This window comes from Engraulis encrasicolus, chromosome 18 (assembly GCF_034702125.1).
Source record: "Engraulis encrasicolus isolate BLACKSEA-1 chromosome 18, IST_EnEncr_1.0, whole genome shotgun sequence".
NCBI lineage: Eukaryota > Metazoa > Chordata > Actinopteri > Clupeiformes > Engraulidae > Engraulis > Engraulis encrasicolus.
Window position 1 is genome coordinate 7,620,683 of NC_085874.1, and position 23,855 is coordinate 7,644,537.

The 23,855-nt window shown below is 43.5% G+C and overlaps 1 protein-coding gene across 1 annotated transcript in view; it reads right to left on the reverse strand.

Annotated features, from left to right (window-relative positions):
- Positions 1 to 1,561: 1,561 nt before the first annotated feature.
- The window catches only part of LOC134468385 (E3 ubiquitin-protein ligase TRIM9), a 49,548-nt gene continuing 27,254 nt past the window's right edge, over positions 1,562 to 23,855 (reverse strand). The window contains exons 4-11 of the mRNA XM_063222310.1: positions 22,944 to 23,054; positions 18,005 to 18,158; positions 16,979 to 17,053; positions 15,096 to 15,256; positions 13,471 to 13,609; positions 7,134 to 7,437; positions 3,255 to 3,417; positions 1,562 to 1,687 (exon numbers count right to left, since the gene is read on the reverse strand). Coding sequence (XP_063078380.1) covers positions 1,640 to 1,687; positions 3,255 to 3,417; positions 7,134 to 7,437; positions 13,471 to 13,609; positions 15,096 to 15,256; positions 16,979 to 17,053; positions 18,005 to 18,158; positions 22,944 to 23,054 — 1,155 coding nt within the window. The 3' untranslated portion in view covers positions 1,562 to 1,639. The remainder of the gene's footprint in view (positions 1,688 to 3,254; positions 3,418 to 7,133; positions 7,438 to 13,470; positions 13,610 to 15,095; positions 15,257 to 16,978; positions 17,054 to 18,004; positions 18,159 to 22,943; positions 23,055 to 23,855) is intronic.

The following is a 23,855-nucleotide window of genomic DNA, read 5'->3' on the forward strand; positions in this document are numbered from 1 at the left end:
ATTTAAATATTTCAAAAGAGTAAGTTAAATAAATTAAACTAGCTTAAAATGATACCTGCATATGTCTTACGTCAACTACGACCTGCTTTATAAAATAGTAGTGGTATGAAATAATTGATCCACAGAATTACAACAAACATGTCATTCTTTCCTGTATATAATATACTGTATATTAATGTGTTCTGTACGGTATTATCAATTCATAACATATTAGTATTGTGTTGCTCAAGAAGTTTTTAAATAGTGAATCCATCGTCATTCTCTTCTTTTCCAACTCATCACCCTCATCATCTTCCTTCTCAGCATCATCATCCAACTGACTGTGGGTGTACTATGTACTGTATCTTGTAGTTGTTATTTCAAACTCCAGGGGGCAAACTACAACATTGTCATTTTGGCAAGGCTGAAAAATGATTACACTCTTTTCTTTAAACAAACGTATTAGTCAACCTTTTTTGCTCCTTAGGCTGTCATGCACACCACTTCTCCACACTATTGTTACTTTTCATATTTACAACATTAGTGATGACATGCAAACATAGTTGCTCAGCTTTTACAGTATACGACTATGGCTTTCTCTCAAAAAACATGGAGGTGTACACCCACATCACAAGTCATACATAAATACAAAAAAATCATGAAATTTAGATCAACATGACAAAAGGAACATTCAGCTGAGATGGAAAACACAACAACCAATCGGCAGATCCATTGTTTGTAATCCTGCTCAACCAACCACAACCCGCCTGGAATGTTTCTCCTCTGGACAGGCACACGCACGCACACACAGTCACAGTGAACAGGGAACGTTTGAGTCTAAATGCTGGCATGGGGATTAGACATGGCTGGCATAATGTCTAGTCACTTAACAACAAGGAAAAAAACGTCCACAGAGCAGCAGCAAGAGTCCCTTTTGTGAATGTTTTGAAAATATTCTGGGTGAGGAAAAAGAAATCTTGTCCACGCTGTCTATTAAGCAGCTTCAGAATCTGTCCCTCGGTAGGGTAAATATGACTGCCTTTGAGTGGGGAGGATTATACTTCAGTAAGTCCAGTAAGCTCGTATCCGTATGCATGAGCTAAAAATATCCTGATTGAATGACTGACTGACTGACACTTGATTTATAGGGCAACTTGCCTTGTGCAAATGACTGACTATCAACCAGAGTTAACGCTGCACGCCTTCAATAAAAAAGAAAAATATACAGTAAAATCTTCCTTTTTCCCCTCAGTAAACGGTTAACACACTGCCAAGTGTAATAAAAACAAACCTGAGATTTGTTGTTGTTTTTACAGCAAAAGAGAGACTCATTTTATGTAAAAACTATCTGTGCTCAACTGGGGTCCAAATATGACCATTTTACCCTTTTTGTGTGTCACCCGAGAGCAAGATGCAGTTGTAAACTCTGGATAGTACATACGGTTTCAAGATGCAACTGGGTTCATAGAAAACAAGGGAGAAGGAGAAACAGAAATGAAGTTTTGTTTTTCTTTTTTTTTCACAAACTCCTCTGCTGTATCGCTTAAGGGAACACTTATCATCCACGACAGGCAGGCAAACATCAAACAGCTGTAGATGTTGAAGTTTATAGTCTTACAGTGTTTTAGGTTAGCAATGATCTGACACCCGTGGCACAGGTTCACTGTTTTATGTTCTTCGGTACCTCCAAGCCTGTGAGCAGAGTCACCTGGAGGAAAAGCAAAAACAAATTCAGTAGGGAGGAGAGAGGGATGTATTGTAGTTGCTTCTGTGGGGTCATAGCAGAGAGAGTAGATAAGAGAGAGGTTCCATTGGCCCATTGTTTCCGGGTTCTATTATTGCAAGGGGGAGGGGGGGAAATCCCCCTTTAGGCAGACCTAAGGACTGTTCTATTAGATGCTAGGAGTATTATGACACGCCCCTTTAGGCAGACCAGAACCTGGTCATGTTAGGTGCCCATAGCAACCTATTACATTGGCATATCTCTATACTTAAAGAATCTCTGGTCATAGCATAAACCTTCAGATGCTCATCAGTGTCCAGAAGAGCAAATCCTGAGTTTAAGAGATATGATCTGAGGCCCTCTGAAGTGGAGTTAAAAGTATTTTCATTAGTTCACGATCTGAAATTTTTCCCAGGAGAACAGATTTCTCGTGATCGAGAGCGACTGTCCACACGGTGGACCGATCATCAAAGTGCTTCACGGGGTCAGTAGACCACTGCACTTGAGAAGCTGAGATAGTTGGATTACGTGGCGTATTGGACAAGATCGCTGGCCGTGGTGCTGAACTATGCGGTAAACATTCTTGTTCTCAGGAGTAAGGGGGGCCACTGAGAGCTCGGGAAATATCTGCACCCCCCGTTCCATGATGGTCAGAGAGCAATGGAGTAAGGTGAGCTGGAGAGGAAGCTAGGGCAGGATACCTGATGAATCGATCAAACAGTGGCAGAAGGGAGGCCAATGGGGAGGTGATGCGTGCGAGCGAGAAAGCAAATTTCTGACTAGAGACTGGTGAGCAGAGAATACTGTGTAGTTAATTAACGGGTGTTCCAAGTTTCGGTGTAATGAAATTCCACCGAATGGTGGCTGAGCGGAGAATGAGATACAGGTGGATAAATAGGCTATCTTTCCATGCTGAATTCCGATGAATGACAGTTGAGCAGAAAATAGAATGTGGGTGGTTAATTAGGGCACTTAAAATGTCAGTACTCTTCTCCCGGACTTTAATTTTTAACAAAATGGGCATTTATTCCTCTTCCATGGCGTGTCCAAGTAGGCCTACTCGAATAAAGGGCTTTCAACCTACTCCACTTCAGAGTGCCTCGGATCTTCTCTCTTGCACTCAAAAACGAATTCAGTGTTTTAGTTGAGGGTTTGAGTGGGGTGAGTGTTTGTCTTCTGTATATAATTCTAAACATATTTATATTTTGTGTGCTCAAATGGAAATATTTGGTTCAGACACAAAATAAGCTTTTCTGGTCTTGGCCGTGACTAAAACGGCTGAGGTATTGTGCTACTAGCTGGGAAACCCAGGTTAGATTCTGGCCTGAGGTCATTTCCCAATCCTTTCCCATCTCTCTCTCCCAACCATTTCCTGTCATCTCACTGTCACTATCAAATAAAGGCATAAATAGCCAAAGGCATAAAGGCATAAGGCATAAGGCAGCTTTTCTGCATCATGATACAACATTAGCAAGTACTCTGGGAGTTAAATTGACTCGCAAAGTGTTGAATCAACACTGTGTTGTTACTGTGTGTAACATCCTGAGCGCACCTGGACGTTCCTGTTGAGGCTGACGGCAGGCATGAAGACCCCCTCCAGGTTCTCGAAGGCCACGGGGCCGTGCTGCTCCTTGTTGATGAAGAAGGTGAGAGAGCGCTTGTTCAGGTCCAGCAGAATGCCCACTGTGGAGCCCTTACTGATGCCACCCTCAGCCCTACAGTGGACACACACACACACACACACACACACACACACACACACACACACACACACACACACACACACACACACACACACACACACACACAGCTTGTGACTATTGTGTTGTGAATCAAGATCAGTGCACAATACAAGAGATATTAAGCGGTGGCAGCACGTCAGGCAATACTGTACTCAAAAATGGCTTCAGAAAATGCCTTCAGACAAAGCCTTGGTATTAGGTTGGATAGTGTGTAGTCATTGCAAATTTGACAAAGCCAATAAAATGGGACACATTTGGACTATAGCGGCTTTGTCACAAGATAAAAGAGGTGTAATGAAGGTGCATTGTCAGTCTAAACTTTTCTTTTTTAACAAAATATGTAGTTACTGCACTTTGACTTTGTATATTTCAACACCGTCACTGTACAGTACACAAACAAGGACAGATGGATAGGGAAATATAAGGAAAGGGTAGGAAATATAAAAGAGACAACAGCTGATTTCATTTTATCAGTCACATCTGTTTGGTTGTGACAAACACTGTACTGTATGCTGAATCACAAATGGATCCAGATTGGTAAAGTCATGGCACCTTCACCTCTGACCACTGATTGCCCTGTTCGACAACCCAGACTTCTCGGGTATCGGAGAAGGTCTACAAAAGCTCTGATACCTGACCCTGTGGCTGAAGTGGAATAGCCTGAGCCCACCTGTGCTACCTGTGAACTGTGAGTCTGGCCAACCTTCCTATATCCAATACTGTAGTTCAATCTTCCCATGATTCACAACCAATTCATTTTGAGCATTTCCAACAGCTTCATTGACCTGTTTAACCCATTTAAGCCTGATGCTGCGGAAACGCTGCATTGAACTAGGCGCCACGAGCAACATAGACACTGCAGGCTGAGGGCACCTTTTCCCAAAAACGGCTCAGGCATTCAGCAGGCTTAAATAAATAATAGGCCCTACTCGTGGATAAGTGAAGGGAAAGGGTAGGCCTAATCTGATTGGTTATAGCTTCAACTGTAGCATACCAAGGACATGGGTTCCGGCCTTTGAGAAATGAGTTTACAAGGTAGTTGGCAAGACCAACATTTCCATAGAGTTAAAATCCATATGCCAAGGTGAGTAGAGAAATGAAACTGATCAAGGTAGGTGAAAAACATTTGAAAAATACTTTCTATTTTGTACTCTGTGTCTCCTCTGTGAGTTATCATCAATAAAAATGAAATGTGCACCTGTGCTGAGGAGTATGCAGCTTCAAGGCTGCATTAAGATAAGATAGCAGACTGGAGGAGTTATTTTGATCTCTTGGCTGACCTTAGTGACCTTTCTTTTGGTGTTCCTTTTAGAGCTCGAAAGTGACGTCATATCCTCCGCTTTCATGGGACCTCAGGACATTTTTAGCGGGAAAAAAATGCATGTAATCCAATGGTGATATTAAAATGATTCCATTTAAATTGTCACAGGCTTCACATATGTTGTTTCTGATATTTTTTCATACCAAACAGAGCACAACACAACAAGCACACACAACAAACAACAGTAACCCAGCCCATATAAAGACTGGAATCAGAAGATATTTACTCGCTACCGAGCTGTTAGATAGTCGGCTAAGGTCTCGTGAACGCGGAACAACGTCACGTCCGCTTTAGAGCTCTATTACACAGCTGGGTTGAATTTCTCAAAACCAAAGTTGCTTACTACATTAGCTACTTTGTTGTTTTCAATGCATTTTCCCATTGCCAACTACCGAAGTTGCTAACAGGCTAACGACTTCTCTTTTGAGAAACTCACCACTGTTGTGGGAAGAAGAGTCAGAGAGAGACAGACGCCAAGCAAGGACGAAATTCTCCAGGGGGCCTCTTGACCTCTCTCCTTTCACGAATATCAATTGTAACGCTGATCTGATTAACTTTGTCTCTTTGAGTGTTGTCTAATTGTAGCAAAGGGGAGTAGAGTTGCTCGTTAGTGTGACAGTCAGAACACAACCACAACCCTAGTGATGGTCACTCCATCACACTGCCTTCCCCTTCGGAAAGCGCACCCCTGCACTTCACACACTCATGGTGTCCCTCACGCAACTGCCCATCATGCTTCTCCCATTCAGTGTGCCCCATCATCAATGCTTCACCCATCACTGGGTCCCTCACATGGAATTACGGCTCACACACAATGGGTATGCTTCCGATGGCCTCACGGCAGCCATCCCACTTCTGACACCATTAGTAGCGAAGGGGAGTAGAGTTGCCCAGCCGGGACTCGAACCCGGACCTTCTGGGGTAGTAAACTGGGGCTCTGACCACTACACCAAAGAGCCAGGCTCGTGGGCATGACAGTCAGAATACACCCATAACCCTAGTGATGGTCACTCCATCACAAATGAATTACTTCTCTTTGTAGGGCTGCTGTTTTTCAATCTCCTACACGACTTGAGGTGCCTGAGCAGGGCCGTAACGAGACATTTTCAAATACCGAGGTGAAATACTGCATGCTGTACTGCATACTGTACATTTAGAATGTTTCAAACTCTTCAGTCAAACTCTTGAGTTTGTTTTCATTAATCAATGTCTTGAGGATAAATGGGGGTGGCGTAAACAGACTGAATTTATCATTGTTGATCATAGATCAATTTTCATCATAGATAAATGTTACACTTTTGAAAAAAAAATACAGAGAACATGACCTCTGTGTCCTCTATGGTAGTCACGGCCATGTGCCTGAGGCCCCACCTCTCAAGTGTTCACCTGTGCGCTTACATGAAGGCTCGCTTCAATCTAATTCATGATTGATTTGAAATGCTGCGCTTTCCTTTCATGCAAATTACTGAAATATGCATCCAATTCAGAATTCACCAGTGAGGTGGAATCAGTTTCTTTGCGGGTTAGCATCAGTGCACACTCGAATGAATAATTCAGTAAATCTGACAGAAAGGAGACAGAAAGGGGAGTTTCAGATCAAAACATTTGGGGAAATGTATTCAATTTGTACCTTTAAGTGACAGGTTACCTTAGTATTACCTTATCCAAAGAGAATCAACACAAACAAGTCTTTCGACTTTTATACTCACTTGAGTGGGGTTTTTTTTATGTTCATTGAGCATCCCTCAACCCATTGATGTGCAAGTTGTCTGTGACAACAGTTTGGGAATAATCTTAACGTACATGGCCCACGCCTTGTCTCCCTAATACACATGTACAGAGTGTGTGTGTGTGTGTGTGTGTGTGTGTGTGTGTGTGTGTGTGTGTGTGTGTGTGTGTGTGTGTGTGTGTGTGCGTGCGTGTGACGTGTGTGTGTTTTAACTGTCTCACCTGTTAAGTGAGTGCGTGCGTGTGTGCATGCCTGTGTGTGTGTGTGTTTGATACGATACGATACGATACGATGATACTTTATTGTCAGTTTGCACTGAAATTCAGTTTGCATCCCTGAGCAACACTCGTTAAGACAAAACAGAATACAGAAAACAGAAAAACATAGGCCTACACAATAACATCACATCACAAGACTATTGCACAGCTGACAAAACAAAGACACAGGCCTATGTACAGGCAAACATACATACATACATACATACATACATATATTACATACAACCCACATGTGTGTGTGTGTGTGTGTGTGTGTGTGTGTGTGTGTGTGTGTGTGTGTGTGTGTGTGTGTGTGTGTGTGTGTGTGTGTGTGTGTGTGTGTGTGTGTGTGTGTGTGTGTGTTTGTTGTAGCTTGACTCACCTGTTGGTGTGCGAGTTGTTGTGCATGAACCAGGAGCGGTTGTTGTCCACGTACATGGCCCAAGCCTTGTCGTCCTTGCCCAGCATCATGTCCTTCACGGTGTTGATGCGGGCCACGCCGAAGGCCGGGTCCGGGTGGTTGTCGTAGCGATCGACGCTGAGCTCCCAGTAGTGGACGCCCTTGGAGAAGGCAGCCGTGCCCAGCACTACGCGGTCGTCGTAGCTACTGCACGACACCGTCTGGTTCTCGTTGGACAGCACGATGTCCCGGTGGGCCGACAGCGGGTCGAACGAGAACCACGCCACTGCAAGAGGGGGAAAACACAGTACAGTCACAATCCCAATAATAAGTCTGCAAGTCAAAGTCAGTAAGAAAACGACCTGAATATTATTCCATTATATTGTCAGTGTTCTCAAAGGATTCACCAAAAGCAGAAGCCAGTGGAATAGTGCAAAAAAAAAAACTAAACACATTGCACAGGCTACACTAGAGGTCCACCTCCAACAAACAGCAGCAACAACAACAATAACAGCAATGTCCTTAAATGACCTCAGGTCTGTGCCCTTTACAAGTATCCCAACTTTGGCCCCCACCCAGCACCCACCCAGTTCTCCCAGTCCAATGCCACCACACTGCGCTGCAGGCTGCATCCGCCAACACGAGTCACCACCACGCTGCTGCCACATCATCTTGCCAGTCCTGGCTCTTGCGTGTGAGCTTTTCTGAGGTGGCAAAAGCTAAAAACGGGAAGCGAGGCTGACAGCTGGCTCAGCGGCAGTCCTGCCTCATCAGCGATCTCCTTCTTTCTACCCTCACGACTCACGCCACTGCCTTGGCTTACGCACTGCGATCTGCCGCCCGGCTTCCACTGTTGCCTGCCAAACTACGAGGCAGTGACACATCAAATATGCAAGGGGCTTAGCATAGCGAGTGATGTATTATTAAACTCGATGCGCTCATTTAAAAGTCAAGCGACTGTATAAATTCCTGTTCGCGTTTCGGCAGTGCAGATAGCTAGCTGGGCCCCGCGAGGCAGTTGCCCGCGTGCCGCAGAAAATGAGTCTGCTTTGCATAGCACTTTAATTAGCTAAGATCTTCCAGAGATACGGTAGGCCTACACCGAGTGAGAGACACATCATGCTGTCTTTGGGAATAAACAGCTGGATCAGATTTGCACACTTGCTGCTACTGGTCCAAGCTGGCTGGCTGGCTGGCTGGCGTGATTACCAGAACAGCTGTGTTGGCACTTTGGGAATTTGCCAAGCCAACATTGCAACTGTTATGTGATCAGATGTGAGAAATTTAAAAAACAGGATAGTAAATAGCTGAAATATTGGGGACATTCCCAGTTCAGCCGTTTATATAATCAAAATCAATATGTAATTTAAAACTAATGTTTCAGCTGGACAATGTGGGGGGAGATGGGGGTTTTACATGTTCTTTGCAAAGATCCTCTGCCCATGGGGAATAGGCACTAGTCTATCCATGGAAAATGCAAAAGTGTGGGACCAATAAAATCTGAAATAAATAATTCTGGATGGTTTATGCATTTTAGTATTGTTGAAGCTGTAACCATTTCATTAATGCACAATATAGTATGCAAGTAGTTAAAGCACATCCATGGTCCAGGCCCATTCCTCATCCTACGAAGTCTCAACCAATCCCTCAAATCTGTCTCAGTCTGCTCATCCGGTTGACAGTTCCACCGTGATCTCATCACTGCCCATTCATCAAAACCATTCTCTGTCGGTTGGTAGGCTATGCCAAAAACACCTCCTCATCTCTCCCCCCTCCCCTTCACAACTCACAAAGGGGAAAACATAATGAACCAATGAAGACCTTCGGCATGGCAACTGTTCAACCCTCCAGCAACATGTCAATTCTAAAATACAAAATGTTATATTTCCAAATTATAAAACAGTGTCCTGTTTTGCACCCTACTGTCTTGTCCTTGTTTATGCAGCATGGGGAGCATGATAAAAGTCATTTTTATCTTCCTACGACGAGTACATTAACAATTAAGCTGACCTGGATTTAATGCAATATTTTGTTAGAGAGTTACCCCCAAAAAGAGCAAATTGTTTGCTGATTCAATAATCGTAGCCCCTACCTGCAAACTTAAAGGGGAAAACACATCATGGAGTTATGACACACCCCTTAGGCAACTGTTTAACCCTCGAGCAACATGTCAATTCTATACATTTCACTGCCGAATTTCTCTCCACCAAAGAAAAGCAATTTGTTTGCAGGTGCAATCATCATCACACGCAGGGCCGCTGACAGCTTTTGCTGGGCCCAGGGCAAAGTCAGCTGAAAGGGCCCCCAATCATAAACACAGAATTGAATGAAAACTCGATTTTGGCCCCCCTGGGCCCGGGACAAATGATCCCTTTGTCTGCTTCCCTGACACCACGTCCTGTCCTACCAGCTCCATCCCCCGACCGCCTTTGGCTCCCCCCTCTGATCCTCTCTCTGGTTGACAGTGCCACTATCTCCGCCATCACGGTCCATTCATCACCCCGCATCAGCGGTGTCAGGCTCTGTGGCTCAGATGCACGGCGCTGCGCTGAGTGGCCCTGGCGGGAGAGAGCGGGGGAGAGAGACTGGAGGCTCATTAGGCCTCTGGCTGTCAGCCCGCATGACGAGCCTCAGCGAGAAGAGCAGCCGTGTCAGGCAGCGAGGCAGGCATACATGCTCAACCAACAGCTCCATCAATTGTTGCCACTGATTGGCCCTTCATTTGTGCATGCGTGTGTGTGCATGTATGCGTGTGTGCCTGCGTGCATATGTATGTGTATGTGTGATCCTGCTTTTCCCAGAACATTTTAAATATGCACATACTAGCATTAAATAACATTACAATGCAATGCAATACAATGTTGTTATTCAGCCTTGAATAATGTGTGATGTGCTAAATGTCAAAGGTTGAATTTTATTGCGTGCACTGTGGGCTGTGATATGTTGTAGGCCTACATTACGAGCATTGGGAATGACTTTCACCTCGACTTTCATTAAATTACATTCAATTACATTACATTGATTTTATTTAACACTCTAACCAGAGCAATGCACAGGGAATTAGGAACAGAGACAGTACAGCTTGGAGCAATATGGAGTTAGATGGTTTTGATGAGGGTGCAGTAGAGCATGATAGATTAACTTCACCTATCTACACTATATTTTTCTAACCTGACTCTCACCAGATTAATTCAGTTCTACCTTACCTTAGGACATGACCCCTGTTTTAAATTAGCTGTTACCAGAATGGCAATGACTGAGTCGTCATGTATTACTAAAGCCCCTGTACACTGTGATAGTGCTGTAGTACTATGGTAATAATGTTTTTGCAGTGACTATTACAAAGTTCCAGTGGTGGAACGGTGTGTGTTAAGGGGCTACACTGTGTAAGGTTTTTTGTTGTTTATTTCCTGAATTAATGCTACCCATTCACTAATGTTACCTTTTTCATGAATACTTACCACCACCATCAAATTTTAAGTATTCATTATGACTGGAAAAATTGCACTTTTCATACATGAAAAGGGGGATCTTCTCCATGGTCCGCCATTTTGAATTTCCCAAAATAGCCATTTTTAGCTGCAAAAAGGACTGTACTTGGACCATACTAGAAAATATTTGTTTATTACTTAGTAAACTTTCATGTAAAGATCAAATTTGGCAATAGGGAGCCTAGTTTCAATGAGCAGCATAGTTGCAGTACCTTTAAGGGGCTACACTACCACATACTGTATAGCCTATCTGGGAAGGGTGTGTTACGGATGTATTTCAGAAGGCAGGACCTCATTCGGTCAGGAGAAAAATGAAAACATCATTGCCACAAATAAATGCCTTCAAATCCACTCTCTGTTCAAAAATGAATGTGGTAGATTTGACAAAACAGTTATAATCGATGCAAGTCGCCATTGTGACCTGAAAAAAAACAGCTGCTTCTCTGTTATGTCACATCAATGAAAATGAGTGTGTCGATTTTGATTAGCCTGTTAATTTTGTGGCTACCATGAAGCACCTCTGATTGGCATTCTGTTTCTCTGCAATCAGGAATATGCCTGTGTGTGTGAAGTGATATGAGTGCACATAGCGTTTTGTTGCCGTTTTGTTTTTTCCTCCTCTCTTTTTTTTGTCTTGGATTTATTTTGCAGCCAATGGTATTACCCTGATACCTTGCAAATTATACTACTGTAACATATGCTGGGTGGTTTGTGGTGGGGTATTATTGAGAGCAACGTTGGCAAGTATGTGAGTGTGTTTGTGTCTATTGTGTGCATTAAAGTCCTGCTTTTTTTTTCTTTTTGTATTGTCATTAGGACCCCCTCCAAAGTGAGACGTCACATCTCAAGGGGTTGTCCTCGAAATAAATAGAAATGAATAAAAAGAAAATATTACATGCCAGTCAGAACAATACACGCGTTACTGGAGGTATCACCCTGGGGGAAGATACCCAATGAGTCCCTCGTTCAAACATTTCCGCCATTGCTTGTCTATGTCACTGACCGATGCAATGTTTCAAGAAAATCATCCCTAGCAGTTGTCAATATTGCACCTTCTTGCACATGCCTTTGCGCTCCTTGCAGACCTACGGCATGCACAATTGACATAACACACGCATGGCAACATATTTGCGCAGGAAATGTGGCAGCACATCTGAACCCGGAAGCAAGCATATTCCAGCCTTCAGACTCCACAGACAGCACTGAGCCCACTTATTGGCAGGGGGTGTAGGCAGAAAGTTTGGGCGTTGTGACAGAACATAACTTTGGGCACTATGACAGAAGAAAACTTTATTATTCATAAATAAAACACTTTTAAGGAGCCCCATAATGTCGATCCCAGGCCATTAGTCATGCTAACTTTTCTCCAAGCCACGGGCTACCACCCTGCGCCTGGGGGCCTGCCCTGTTGTCAAGTGGTAACACTCAGCTGGGCACAGGGCCATCTGATCTATTCATTTCCATATGCACAGTGACACATGCACACATACACACACACACACACACACACGGGTATGCACACACGCACGCACGCACACACACACACACACACACACACACACACACACAGACACTTTCACACACACACATGCACGCACACACGCACACACACACACACACACACAGAGACACACACACACAGACAGACACACACACACACACACACACACACACACACACACACACACACACACACACACACACACACACACACACACACACACACACACACACACACATGAAAGAAAATCAATTCCCTGAGAGCTTTGCCTCCTCTGTCTCTGTTAAGGACACAGAGGAGCAGAGAGAAGAACATGCCGACAGGGGCAATATCTTGACAATGACAATTTCTGAACACACACATTTCCACCACATTTACCACAGAGGACTGTGATCAAGGGCACAACACACACACACACACACACACCACACACACACACACACACACATACACAAACACACACACACACACACACACACACACACACACACACACACACATACACAAACACAGAGTAGTACACAAGCAGTGGCAACAGCCCCCTCTTCCTCCTCCTTGCGGGTAATGCTGCTCTAGCCGAGAGGAGAGAGAGAGAGAGAGAGAGAGAGAGAGAGAGAGAGAGAGAGAGAGAGAGAGAGAGAGAGAGAGAGAGAGAGAGAGAGAGAGAGAGAGAGAGGAGAGCGAAAGAGAGGGAGGGAGAGAGGGAGAGAGGGGGGGTTGAAGGAGTGAGGCAGGAAATGGCCTCCCACCGGAGCGGCGTTGGCAGCAGGGAGTGTCCCTGGGCACTAATTAGGACCAGTGGGCACAGTCGGGGTTCCGCTCACATCCCCTTTCATCTGAGCTCACCAAGAGCCACACACACACTCAGGGGGAGAGAGAGAGAGAGAGAGAGAGAGAGAGAGAGAGAGAGAGAGAGAGAGAGAGAGAGAGAGAGAGAGAGAGAGAGAGAGAGAGAGAGGGACCTAACCAAGTGCTACACATACAGTGGGGAAAGAGATACACATAAAGGGGGAAGTTTGGACAGTGAGAGAGGGAGAGAGAGAGAGAACTACTGCAGTGTGAGAAATTTTGAGAAGAAAAGAATTGTGAGAGAAAGTGAAAGAGGGATAGAGAGAAGAAGAAAACTAGACAGAATGACAGACAAACATAAAAAGACAGAGAGAGATGGTCAAGCGTAAAAGGAGAGGAGAGGAGAGCAGAGGAGAGGAAAGGAGAGCAGAGCAGAGCAGAGCAGAGGAAAAGAGATGAGGGGAGAGGAGAGGGGAGCAGAGGATAGGAGAGGAGAGCAGAGGAGAGGAGAGGAGAGGAGAGGAGGAGGGAGGCTCACCATCAGAAGTCTTCAGAATGACAGTCTTGCTGTAGGGCCCGACCCCGACTGAGTTGTAGGCTTTGACTCTGGCGTTGTAGGAGCTGTTGAAGTGCAGGCCATCCACTGTGCACACGGTCTCCTTCCCCACATACACTTCCTGAGAGGGATGGAGAGAGAGAGAGAGAGAGAGAGAGAGAGCGAGAGAGCGAGCACAAGTGAATTATTGAAGTAGTAAGAAGAGTGATGTAGAGATAAGATATGAGAGTTTTGAGGGAGGGAGTGAGGGAGAGAGAGAGAGAGAGAGAGAGAGAGAGAGAGAGAGAGAGAGAGAGAGAGAGAGAGAGAGAGAGAGAGAGCGAGGACAAATGAAAGACAAGTGAAAATTTTAAAAAAAAATGTGATACAAGCAGGAGGGAATGAGACAAGCCTTACTATTAGTATTCCCCTTAGTGCAGTATATGCGCGTGAGAGAGAGGAAGGGGGGAGTTGAGTGAGAGAGAGAAGCGCACAGAGAGAAAGTGCAAATGAAACACTGGGAAAAAGCGAGAGAAGCCGTAGGAAAGAGCAGAGACATACTGTGTGAGTAATGCCCTACTTCCATATCAGCGAGTGGTGCTGGAGATACTGCAAGTTATTAAACACAAAGTTGGGGCCCGAGGCAAAAAATAGCAGAGGAAACAAGAGTACGAGGACAACATTAAACATCATAAATAATAGAGAGTGTGATGGAGGAAAACATCTGAAGGCTTCATTCTTCCTGTTATTATGGCATATACTGTATCTGAACAAGAGGAACCTCTACAATGCACAGTTGTGTTGTAGGGAGCAACAATAATTGGTAAATCTCAAAATCAAAATAGACAGTATCTTGATATTTACCTGAATGCTAGACATTAGTCACACACGGTGTAAAAATTTTAAAAAGACGACTCTAAAATAAAGGCTTGTAAGTTGCAAGTTGCATTTTTGCGGGTAAAATGTGTTTTTAAATCCCTGTTAGAAACAAACACATCAAAAAGTTCTCCTTCCATCTTCCACCATGGATTTCTGATGTTTGGCTCAACAACAAAAATCCTTTCTTGAAAACACAAGGTTTGAGTATTAGCTACACACACACATACACAATACACAATACAGTATTAGCTACACACACAATGAAGTCTAAAGTGAAATGGCAGATCTGATGCAGTATGTAAACCGAAACCTAATGACAAATCAGCATGTAACATTGCAACGTAAGAATATTTGACCAAACCCTCTTGTAAATTGGCTCTCTTTACACCAAAAAATGAAGGTGTATGCAACAAGGTTTGACTTGATTGACCCTGTACCAGCATGTATGCATCTTGCATTATTGAATATCAGTCACACAGCAAACAAAAAAGTACTTGAAAAACTACTGCAGTGTGAGAAAATGTGAGAAGAAAGTGAAAGCAGGAGAGAGAAGAAGAAAATTAGATAGATAGTAAAAGAAGAAAGAGGGCTTGAGAAAAAGAAATGTATTTGGCGCAGTGAGTTTGACTTGATTGACCCTGTACCAGCATGTATGCATCTTGCATTATTGAATATCAGTCACACAGCAAACAAAAAAGTACTTGAGTAAAAATGTAGTAAATAAAAAAATGTATTGTAAGCCGACTGACCCTGTACTGTCCCCCATTGCCGTCGTCCAGCTCCAACACGTAGGCGTCCACCTGTACGGGGGGCACGGCAGTGATCCTCCAGGCCAGCGTGGCGCTGTTGTTCCGGGTGCAGCACTTCTCCAGCTGCAGCAGAGGGGCCGGGGGCGCCGTGGGGGTCTGGGCTGCAGGGAGAGGAGCAGGACACACACACCACACACCACACACACATATCAAAGCATGCCACACACCACACACCATGCCACACCACACACCACGCCACACACCACACCACACCACACAAACACACGTCAAGGCACGTTAGACACCACACACCACGCCACACACCACACCCACATGTCAAGGCACGCCACACACCACACACGTCTCAAGGCATACCAGCACACCACACATCACACACTCAAGGCACGCCAGACAGCACACCACACGCATGTCAAGGCATGCCAGACAGCACACCACACAATACACCACACCACACACCACACGTGTCAAGGCCAGACACCACACATGTCCACAAGTCCAGACACAAGTGTCAAGGCGCACCATCATCCATCCTCAGCACCATACTCCACACACCAGACACCACACATGTCAAGTCACATCACCATCACCACTACATCCCCAGACACACAGTCAGCAGCAGTCGAGGTGTTGAAGGAGCACTGCAGTTGGTAGGATGTGGGGAGGTGCTGGGATGGGGAGGTGCTGGTTGTCTGAACGTGGGGAGGTGGTGGGATGGGGAGGTGCTGGTTGTCTGAACGTGGGGAGGTGGTGGGATGGGGAAGGTAAGAGGAGCCACAGATGCATTTGGAGACATGCAGGGGTAGGCGAAGGAGTTCTACTTGAATCGCTTTGGTCCAGTTTGAATGGTGTACCACCACAACAGTGAAAAGAGAATTTATAAAGGCATAATGAATTTTTAAAAATTAAAACATTAAAATAAATGTCCATAGAACATAACACAGGATCCTATTTTCTAGAATGCATTTTTTTTATTTCGTAAAATAAAGGAAAAATGTATATTTATATACCTATTTAAAGCTGTGCTGTGCAGTGTTCTATGTCTGCAGTGCAGGGCTTGATTTAGACTACTTAAATACAGCTATGCACAGCAGAGTGAATCGCCTTGTCACAACACAGGACAAAACTGGTAGCCTATAGCTTTCACGACTGCATGTCTCTTCGAGACTACATGGCCTGGAAAACCATGTACACGTATTTGAAATTCTCCCAAAAACAGGAGTGAATCTATTTTGAACATTTACAAGTGTTCGATAGGGCATGTTTAAAGCAATGACACACCATTTAGTTAACAGGTGAGTGAAGAAATGGGTGATCTAGTCTCATGCAGAAGCATTGCTTGAACCAAGTGTAACCAGGACTCGCCCTTCACATCTACTGCAGAGAAATGTCGTAGATGGTTCGCCTGGCCAGACTACAGTATCAAAGGGACTTGCAGTCGCAATAGCCAGGCTACAAAACTGGAGCACTGGGGTAACTCCGTGGACAATAGTAAAACCTAATCTAGGACCTATGCAAAACCAATAAATCAAAACTTAAACCAAAAGTAATATATCCATGATAATATATTCATAGCCAGATGTCCGTGTTGCAGTGTTGCAGGGGGGGGGGGGGGGGGGGGGTGGGGGGGGGGGGGGGAGGTGAAGGTACTTAGTGTCTCTGGGATACATCACAGCTTAAAGTCTGGGGACCACTAGGACAGGGTAACATACACACACTTTTTTGTCTCAGGGGTTGGTAAGGATAAGAAAAGGAGGGGATTTAAAGTAATTCATTCGCTGACATATATATATTCAGGGGATGGTGAGGGTGGGAAAAAGGGTGGAGGGGCAAATTTACAGTAATTTATTAGCTAAAAAATATACCTCCTGTGCTCTCCGCCTCTTTCTGGCCCCCATTGGCATGCATTTGTTTGATTAACGTGGGCGCTTCCTGTACATCTGGAAACATCATAGTATTGGACAGAGCAATGATGCATGTTGCTGCACACATATGTGATTGTTGCTGTCAGTATAGCTTGTACTCAACACAGAGGAACTGCAGGGTTGGGGGTTTATTGGGTTAAACCACAGTGGGGGAAAATAGAGTAAAATACACCTCATCTATATTTCATCATATCAGAGCTCACACCCGGCTCGAAGTACCGCAACCGGCAGGATGTCACATTCAATCCTGTGCCTTATATGGCTTATTTTAATATAGTGACACGGGGACGAATGAGAGGAAGCATTTCTATTAGTCTCTGTCTACACTGGATTGACTTATAAAAAGCTGTATGATACCTGGACATGACCAGGCTAGTCTTGACAATGCCATTTCTTTCAGATTACATTATACATTTGTACCAGTATATGTTTCCCATGTTATAGAATTGTTTTTTTTTCTGTATTACTGTCAATTTATTTTCCGGCCATCTTAACAATATTTCACCAGTCCAACAGCAGCCGTTTTATTTTGTACAATAACAAATACAGGGAAATAAAGTATGGTGACATATTCATAGTTATTGCTTATGTGTTATGCATAGGAGTGACAAGATGGGGTTAAATATTCATATTTACTGAGCTCTGCAAGTGCACACCAGGCCACACATTTCCATTTCCTGACACACACGGTTGCACACAATCCGACACACTCAAACCCACAATCTCACTTAATTGTGCGTGCATAGAAACACACACACACACGCACACACACACACACACACACACACACACACACACACACACACACACACACACACACACACACACACACACACACACACACACACACACACACACACACACACACACAGCCGCCAATTCCGTAGTAGTAGCAGGCAGGAATGGTTCTGTATAGCAGCCTGAAGGCTTGGGACATCCAGCGTACAGCAGCTCATCTCATCTCACCTTTGGCCTGGGTGAAGTCCAGCTGGAGGATGGTCTGCAAGAGGGGGTCCGTGTTGAGGGTCAGGTCGTACTCTGGCCCCACCTTGGGCTGCAGCGCCCCCTTCACCCACTGCTCCTGGGAACCCTGCACACGTTTGATCAGGGCATCCGAGATCTGTGGAGGTCGAGGATACACAAAGAGTTCAGATGCAAAACCTTCGTAGTGAAATTCTAATGAGCCGTATGTCCATCATTTTAATGAACCATATTGTTTGTTTGGCTTGAATTGTTGTACTTAATACATTTATGAATCACGATCACAATGGATCGCGATGAACAACAGTCATGACGTAATGGTCAGGGAGTTGGTCTTTGGATCAGAGGTATGTGTCCCTACCTACAACTTCATCCATGAGTTAAGCAACCTTCATCCATGCCCTTGAGCAACAAACCCATATAGCTCCAGGGACTGTAACCAGTGCCCTGTAATAACTGTGTCTCTTTGGATAAAAGCGTCAGCCAAGAGCAATGGAATGGAATGTACCGTAAACACCACAGGAGACTCAGGATTGGGATGGTTAATTTTGGCAATTGTATGCATGTTGCAAGGCCAGTGGCCACTAATATCTTTAATCAAATTACATGTTGATTTGGTCAATATTTTCCCCAAGTTGATTGATATGTGAAGGTCATTCGTTGACCGAGATAGATCTGTGGATGGAGACCAAATGGGTTGAGATTTGAATGGTCCTTTCTAAGACAGCCATATCAAAGCTATTGGGTTTAGGTCAGTATGTCCTTTTCCATTATTATGGGTGCTTTTCATTTGGTTCGTGTAAGTGTATTATTGGGTAGCCCTGGTGAAGCAAGCTGTGAGAGATTTTTACAGGACTGCCTACAGTACAGCCTCCATGCTCACAGTGGTACAGTTTTGTGCAGCAGAGATCTGTGGATGATGACCAGAGGGGGATCAGGATCCAAATGGTTAGCCACTGCCGTTACATTGAAAGGCATGTGGCTACATTGCCGTACAAAGGCTAAACGCAGTATTACATATTTTGTCGAAATTGAGTTTATACTGAAAATGGCCTTAATAACACCTTATTTATTTTGTGGCAAAGTTTTGTGGTCCAAATGTGTCCCGTTTTAGAGATATTAATGTTTCAATTTCGCAGTAACTACAAAAGTCAACCTAAAACCAAGGCTAACCGCAGTAAGTGGTAGTTACTGCGGTCGCCTTTGTTCAACTGGTTCGAACATTCTAAAAAAAACTAAAGCTAAACGCAGTACGTGTAGTTGCTGCGGTCTTCCTTTGTTCGCCTGGCTCGCAACACAGTAGAAAGCCAAGGCTAAACGCAGTAGGTTGTGAAGTCATGCGTTCAGTTAACTCGGCTGCTCAGTAGATGCGGTCTGTCATCCGAGTAATGCAAATATCAAGTAACTAGACAACATTCACAAACACCCTCAGATTTCAAGTACAGACTGCACAGACTGCATAAGTTGAGCAATCAACTAGCCGTTCCAACAAGAGTAAACTACTGTTTTTATTTCTCTGGTTCATTGTTCTGTCATTTGTCACCCCCATTTGCCATAATTTTTACCTAGAACTAGCGTTGTAACGAGTGCCTACCAGCATGTTTCAGTGTTTCATTTCCACCGCGTTTCAAAACGTGCATTTCGTAGCGTCATTCATTTATCAACTTCCATCTGTTTAGCGATCTCTAATGAGTAACAAACATAACTTGCAAACTGGCTATTTGAAGTCATAGACGTTTATTTGGTTAGAAATACTGTAAAACATTTCTGTAACATTTAACTGACCAGGTCACCGGCATGCTATCACTTCCTCATTCAGCAACAAAATGTTCCAATCAGAGTAAAATAGAGGGGGTGTCTGCAGTTTGATGGACCAAACCATTTTGGACAGGGGTGTTTTCAATGGGATTCTTTGCAATGTAGGCCCATGTTATGATATGAAAATAAGGGGGTTTGGTTTAAGGAAATGGTTTTAGTTGTCTATGTATTTTGTTTGCATTTCTTTGGTTTGTTATTTTGTTTTGTTATTGTTATTTAGTTGATTGATTTATTTAGTGAAATGGGCTTAGTCCAAAGGCCCTAGTAAATCAAGTAAAGTATACAGGTGAAAAAATAGGCCTAAATATTTACACCCATTATAATCTTGGGGTCATCCCCAACATTTTCCTAATTTACAGTCAAGTTCTATGTTATTGTACCACTGTCAAGCCACCTTTGAATGTGTCATGTATTCCTTTTAAGGTCGATATAATACTGTGTAGGCTACAGACACTTGAAAAACTAGTTCCTCAGTGTGCTTTGTACATGACAGTTATTTTCCTGTTATTCACGTTATGGTGTGATGAAAAGGTGATGGTATAGGATTTTTTTTTACTGATACTGATTTTTGTCATTTTTATCTGCCCTGCATATCGGCTTCTCCGTATCGGGCATCGGCCAAGGATGATGTTTAAGTTTTAATAGGCAGAGGGCACCTTTTCCCAAAAAGGGCATAGGCTAAAATGGGTTAAAGTTGACACCCAAATGGTTGTGTGTATTTGTGTTCTGCATGTCCAGTGATATCAATGCCATTAGAAAACCAAATATGACAAAGAACACCATCCCAAATGCTTAAAAGTGTGTATTGTAATTGTAAAGTAATTTATTTGTATAGGCTTTCATATCATATTTCACATGAAACTGTGCAATATGACATTTTAAAAATAATAAAAAAAATAGATTACTGAAGCTAATGTGCAATTTAAATACATCACCCAATTATAAACTGACATAAACAAACCACAAACCAATAAAAATAAAATAAAAATGCTTAAGTAATTCAAAAATGTTATGTTCAGAACATAGCTAAATTGTAGATACTGCACTTAGCCTTTGGAATATTGTTCTAATTAGTCACGTTATACAAAGGCTAAGTGCAGTATCTACGATTTTTCTACTTTTTTGAGGTCAAAGGTCATATTTTTTTAACTTTTCTTTTTCTATAAAAAATTCCTTCCTATAAATGCATTATTTAAAAGCATCACCACTGTTGTACCTGCAACCTGCTTGGCTGGCCAGTAGGAAAACTTTAAGGTCATTTTTCTCAGTTTCAATGGTGGCGTAGTTACTGCGCTTAGCCTTTGTAGGGCAGTACATTGCTTTCTTCTTTTACAAATGTAAATTTGTGTTGATACGGTTAGTATTTTCCTCAGGCTGACTGGTGTGTGGGTGCTTACTTTTATGTAAACACATTTGGTGTTGGGTATCCATGGTGAAGTGGCCTGTGAGAGTCATGTTCTAACTTCTAACTCCTACTTCCTGCTATTAGTAGTGGTACAGTTTGTGTGTGGGCTGCTATGCTATCCATGATGGACGTCACAGTAGCTGAGTCAGAGGCCCATGTGAGAGACTGAGACTCTGTGCTGGGCACGACCACAAGTACTTTTGTTTGAATCATGTTTTTTTAATGTATGTATCCACAAAATGATTTAATCAAATATTATTGTAGTCTACATTATGCACTGTACCGAGATCAGTAACTTTACACAAAGCAACATATAAACATATTGGACGAAAACTTCAATTTCTGCTGAATTTCACTAATCTGACATGGGCCTTTGAAACCGTTTGTACCCCTTCCCCATTCTTCAACTACTTCTAATAACTCCACGATGGAGACATATAACAGTGCCTGCATATTTGAAACTGGTAATGGGAGACAGAAAAAGACAACAAAATGGCGTGATGTTCCCTTTTTCATTGGTAATGGCCCCCCAGTTGACATTTTACAGTCATCCACCCTCCATCCACTCATTGCTTTTAGGTGGCATGCTAAAGAGAAGTCACCCACCCCACCTCACCCGACACACCCTCCCAGGTAGCCTTGAAGGCCTGATGGGCTAGCTGGGTTAGGGTAGATCAGCAGTTCCCAAACTGGGTTCGCAGAGGTACTGCAGGGGGATTTGCAGACTATTTGCATAAAACCATGAATATGCTTGCAAACATTCCATAAATTGGTTAGTAACAGTATTAACTTTTTTTTTAAAAAGTTTAACACTATTAAGGTGCAAAGCATTGTTTGCCATTTGCGATATGGGAAGAAGGTGGGTCACTATTGGGACAATATTCTTACGTCCAAAAGGCGTGCCCAGCAGAAAAAAGTTTAGGAACCACTGAGGGTAGACGGTGTGCCCTGACAGTCCCTGAGGCATCTCATGAGCCAGACCATCACCACCACCACCAGTCTGCTGCTGCCATGCACTCAGGGAAGCCGACAAGGAGGGACAAAGGGGTCAGCCATCCCAGGCCCAGGGAGATGGGGGCCCCATAATTGGGCCCTCATTACATTGAATGTATTGGGTGGGGGATGCTTTTGGAGAACTTTGTCCTGGGCCCAGCCAAAGCTGTCTGCGGCTGCGATGCACTGACTCACAAATCAATACTTCATCAAATATTGAAGTGGGAAGGGATCTACCACAGCACCAGTAGAGGAGCTTTTAGCTTCATTTCATTGTCTGTCTGCTCCCCTCTTGTCACGCTGAAACTCTAAACTAAACGCATGCCTCAGTGCGGCACTTCCAGTGTTCCAGTCAGAGAGATGAGTAAGGAATAAGAATATGCTTTCAAAGCAGACGAATCTAGTCTAGAGATGATGCTTTTATGTTTATATGGTTGATTGACAATAACACAAATATGTAGTAACTAAGAAAATGATCATGCACCGGTACATGCCATGATATGATTTATGACATTTATGATTTATGATATTGGAATATGCAATGTTTATGAGTATCAAATACACGTACGTATGTACTGTATGTTATTACCATACATGTATAACATGCTGCATATGGAGCACCACCACAGTACCACCCTACACTTAAGCATGTTAAGAAAACATTATAAACATATAAACATATTAGCATATAAACATCATTGATCTCACCAGTAGGAATCCGCTGGGGTCGTTCTCCTTGATGACCTCCAGACAGTACTCCATCATGCCGGTGGTCTGCCGCAGCTTCATGGTGCAGTGGGTTATCTGGTCCCGCACCACCTGACACCACAACACAACACAGCACACAGACACACAGAGATGTTGAGGGAATCAAAACCAATTGTTTATTTCATAATGGCATTTAATGTGTGGTGGTGTATTAGTTAGCATTTGTTTGTCTTTCTGGGAGGCAAAGACAAAGCAATCCATTTCTATTTCCCAATGTCAAGTGTATGAGCCTTGGAAGAGTGTCAGCCTAATTAGTCACGCCCAGTGATTGGATACTCCGCAGAGTTCACCAAAGAGTATCCAATCACTGGCCGTGATTACGAAGACTGATACACTTCGAAGGACACACGCTAGACATTGGGAAATGCCCCATATCTAGTCCAATTGGAAATGATTGGATTTCACTTTAACACACACTTTCATGCCACACAGTGATAAGCAATTTTGCTGGCACAAAACACTGGGAAGACATTTTTTTGTCAGGCACAGTGTTGGTGAGCACCATGTTTATTGCATTTTGCAAGGGCTCTTTCTATACCCATATTGCTCAATAGCTACCTCTATTGTATTACTATAAATACAGTACCACGATTTAAACTCTGGGTGCAAAATGTAAAAGACCATGTAACCCCAGGTCCTTGATTACTCTGCTGAGGTTGGCTGATGATAAGTTGGTTGGTTGAATAGGCACATACTTTACACTTAGAAGCTGTTTACATTGATATTACATTGATAAACACATCAGTTTTGGCCTCTCCTGTACACGTTTTACAATGCGCATTTTGCATTTTAGTTTTAGAAATATGCCATCTAGTTTTTTTGTCTTCATTTGTATCCACACGTCACGCTAAC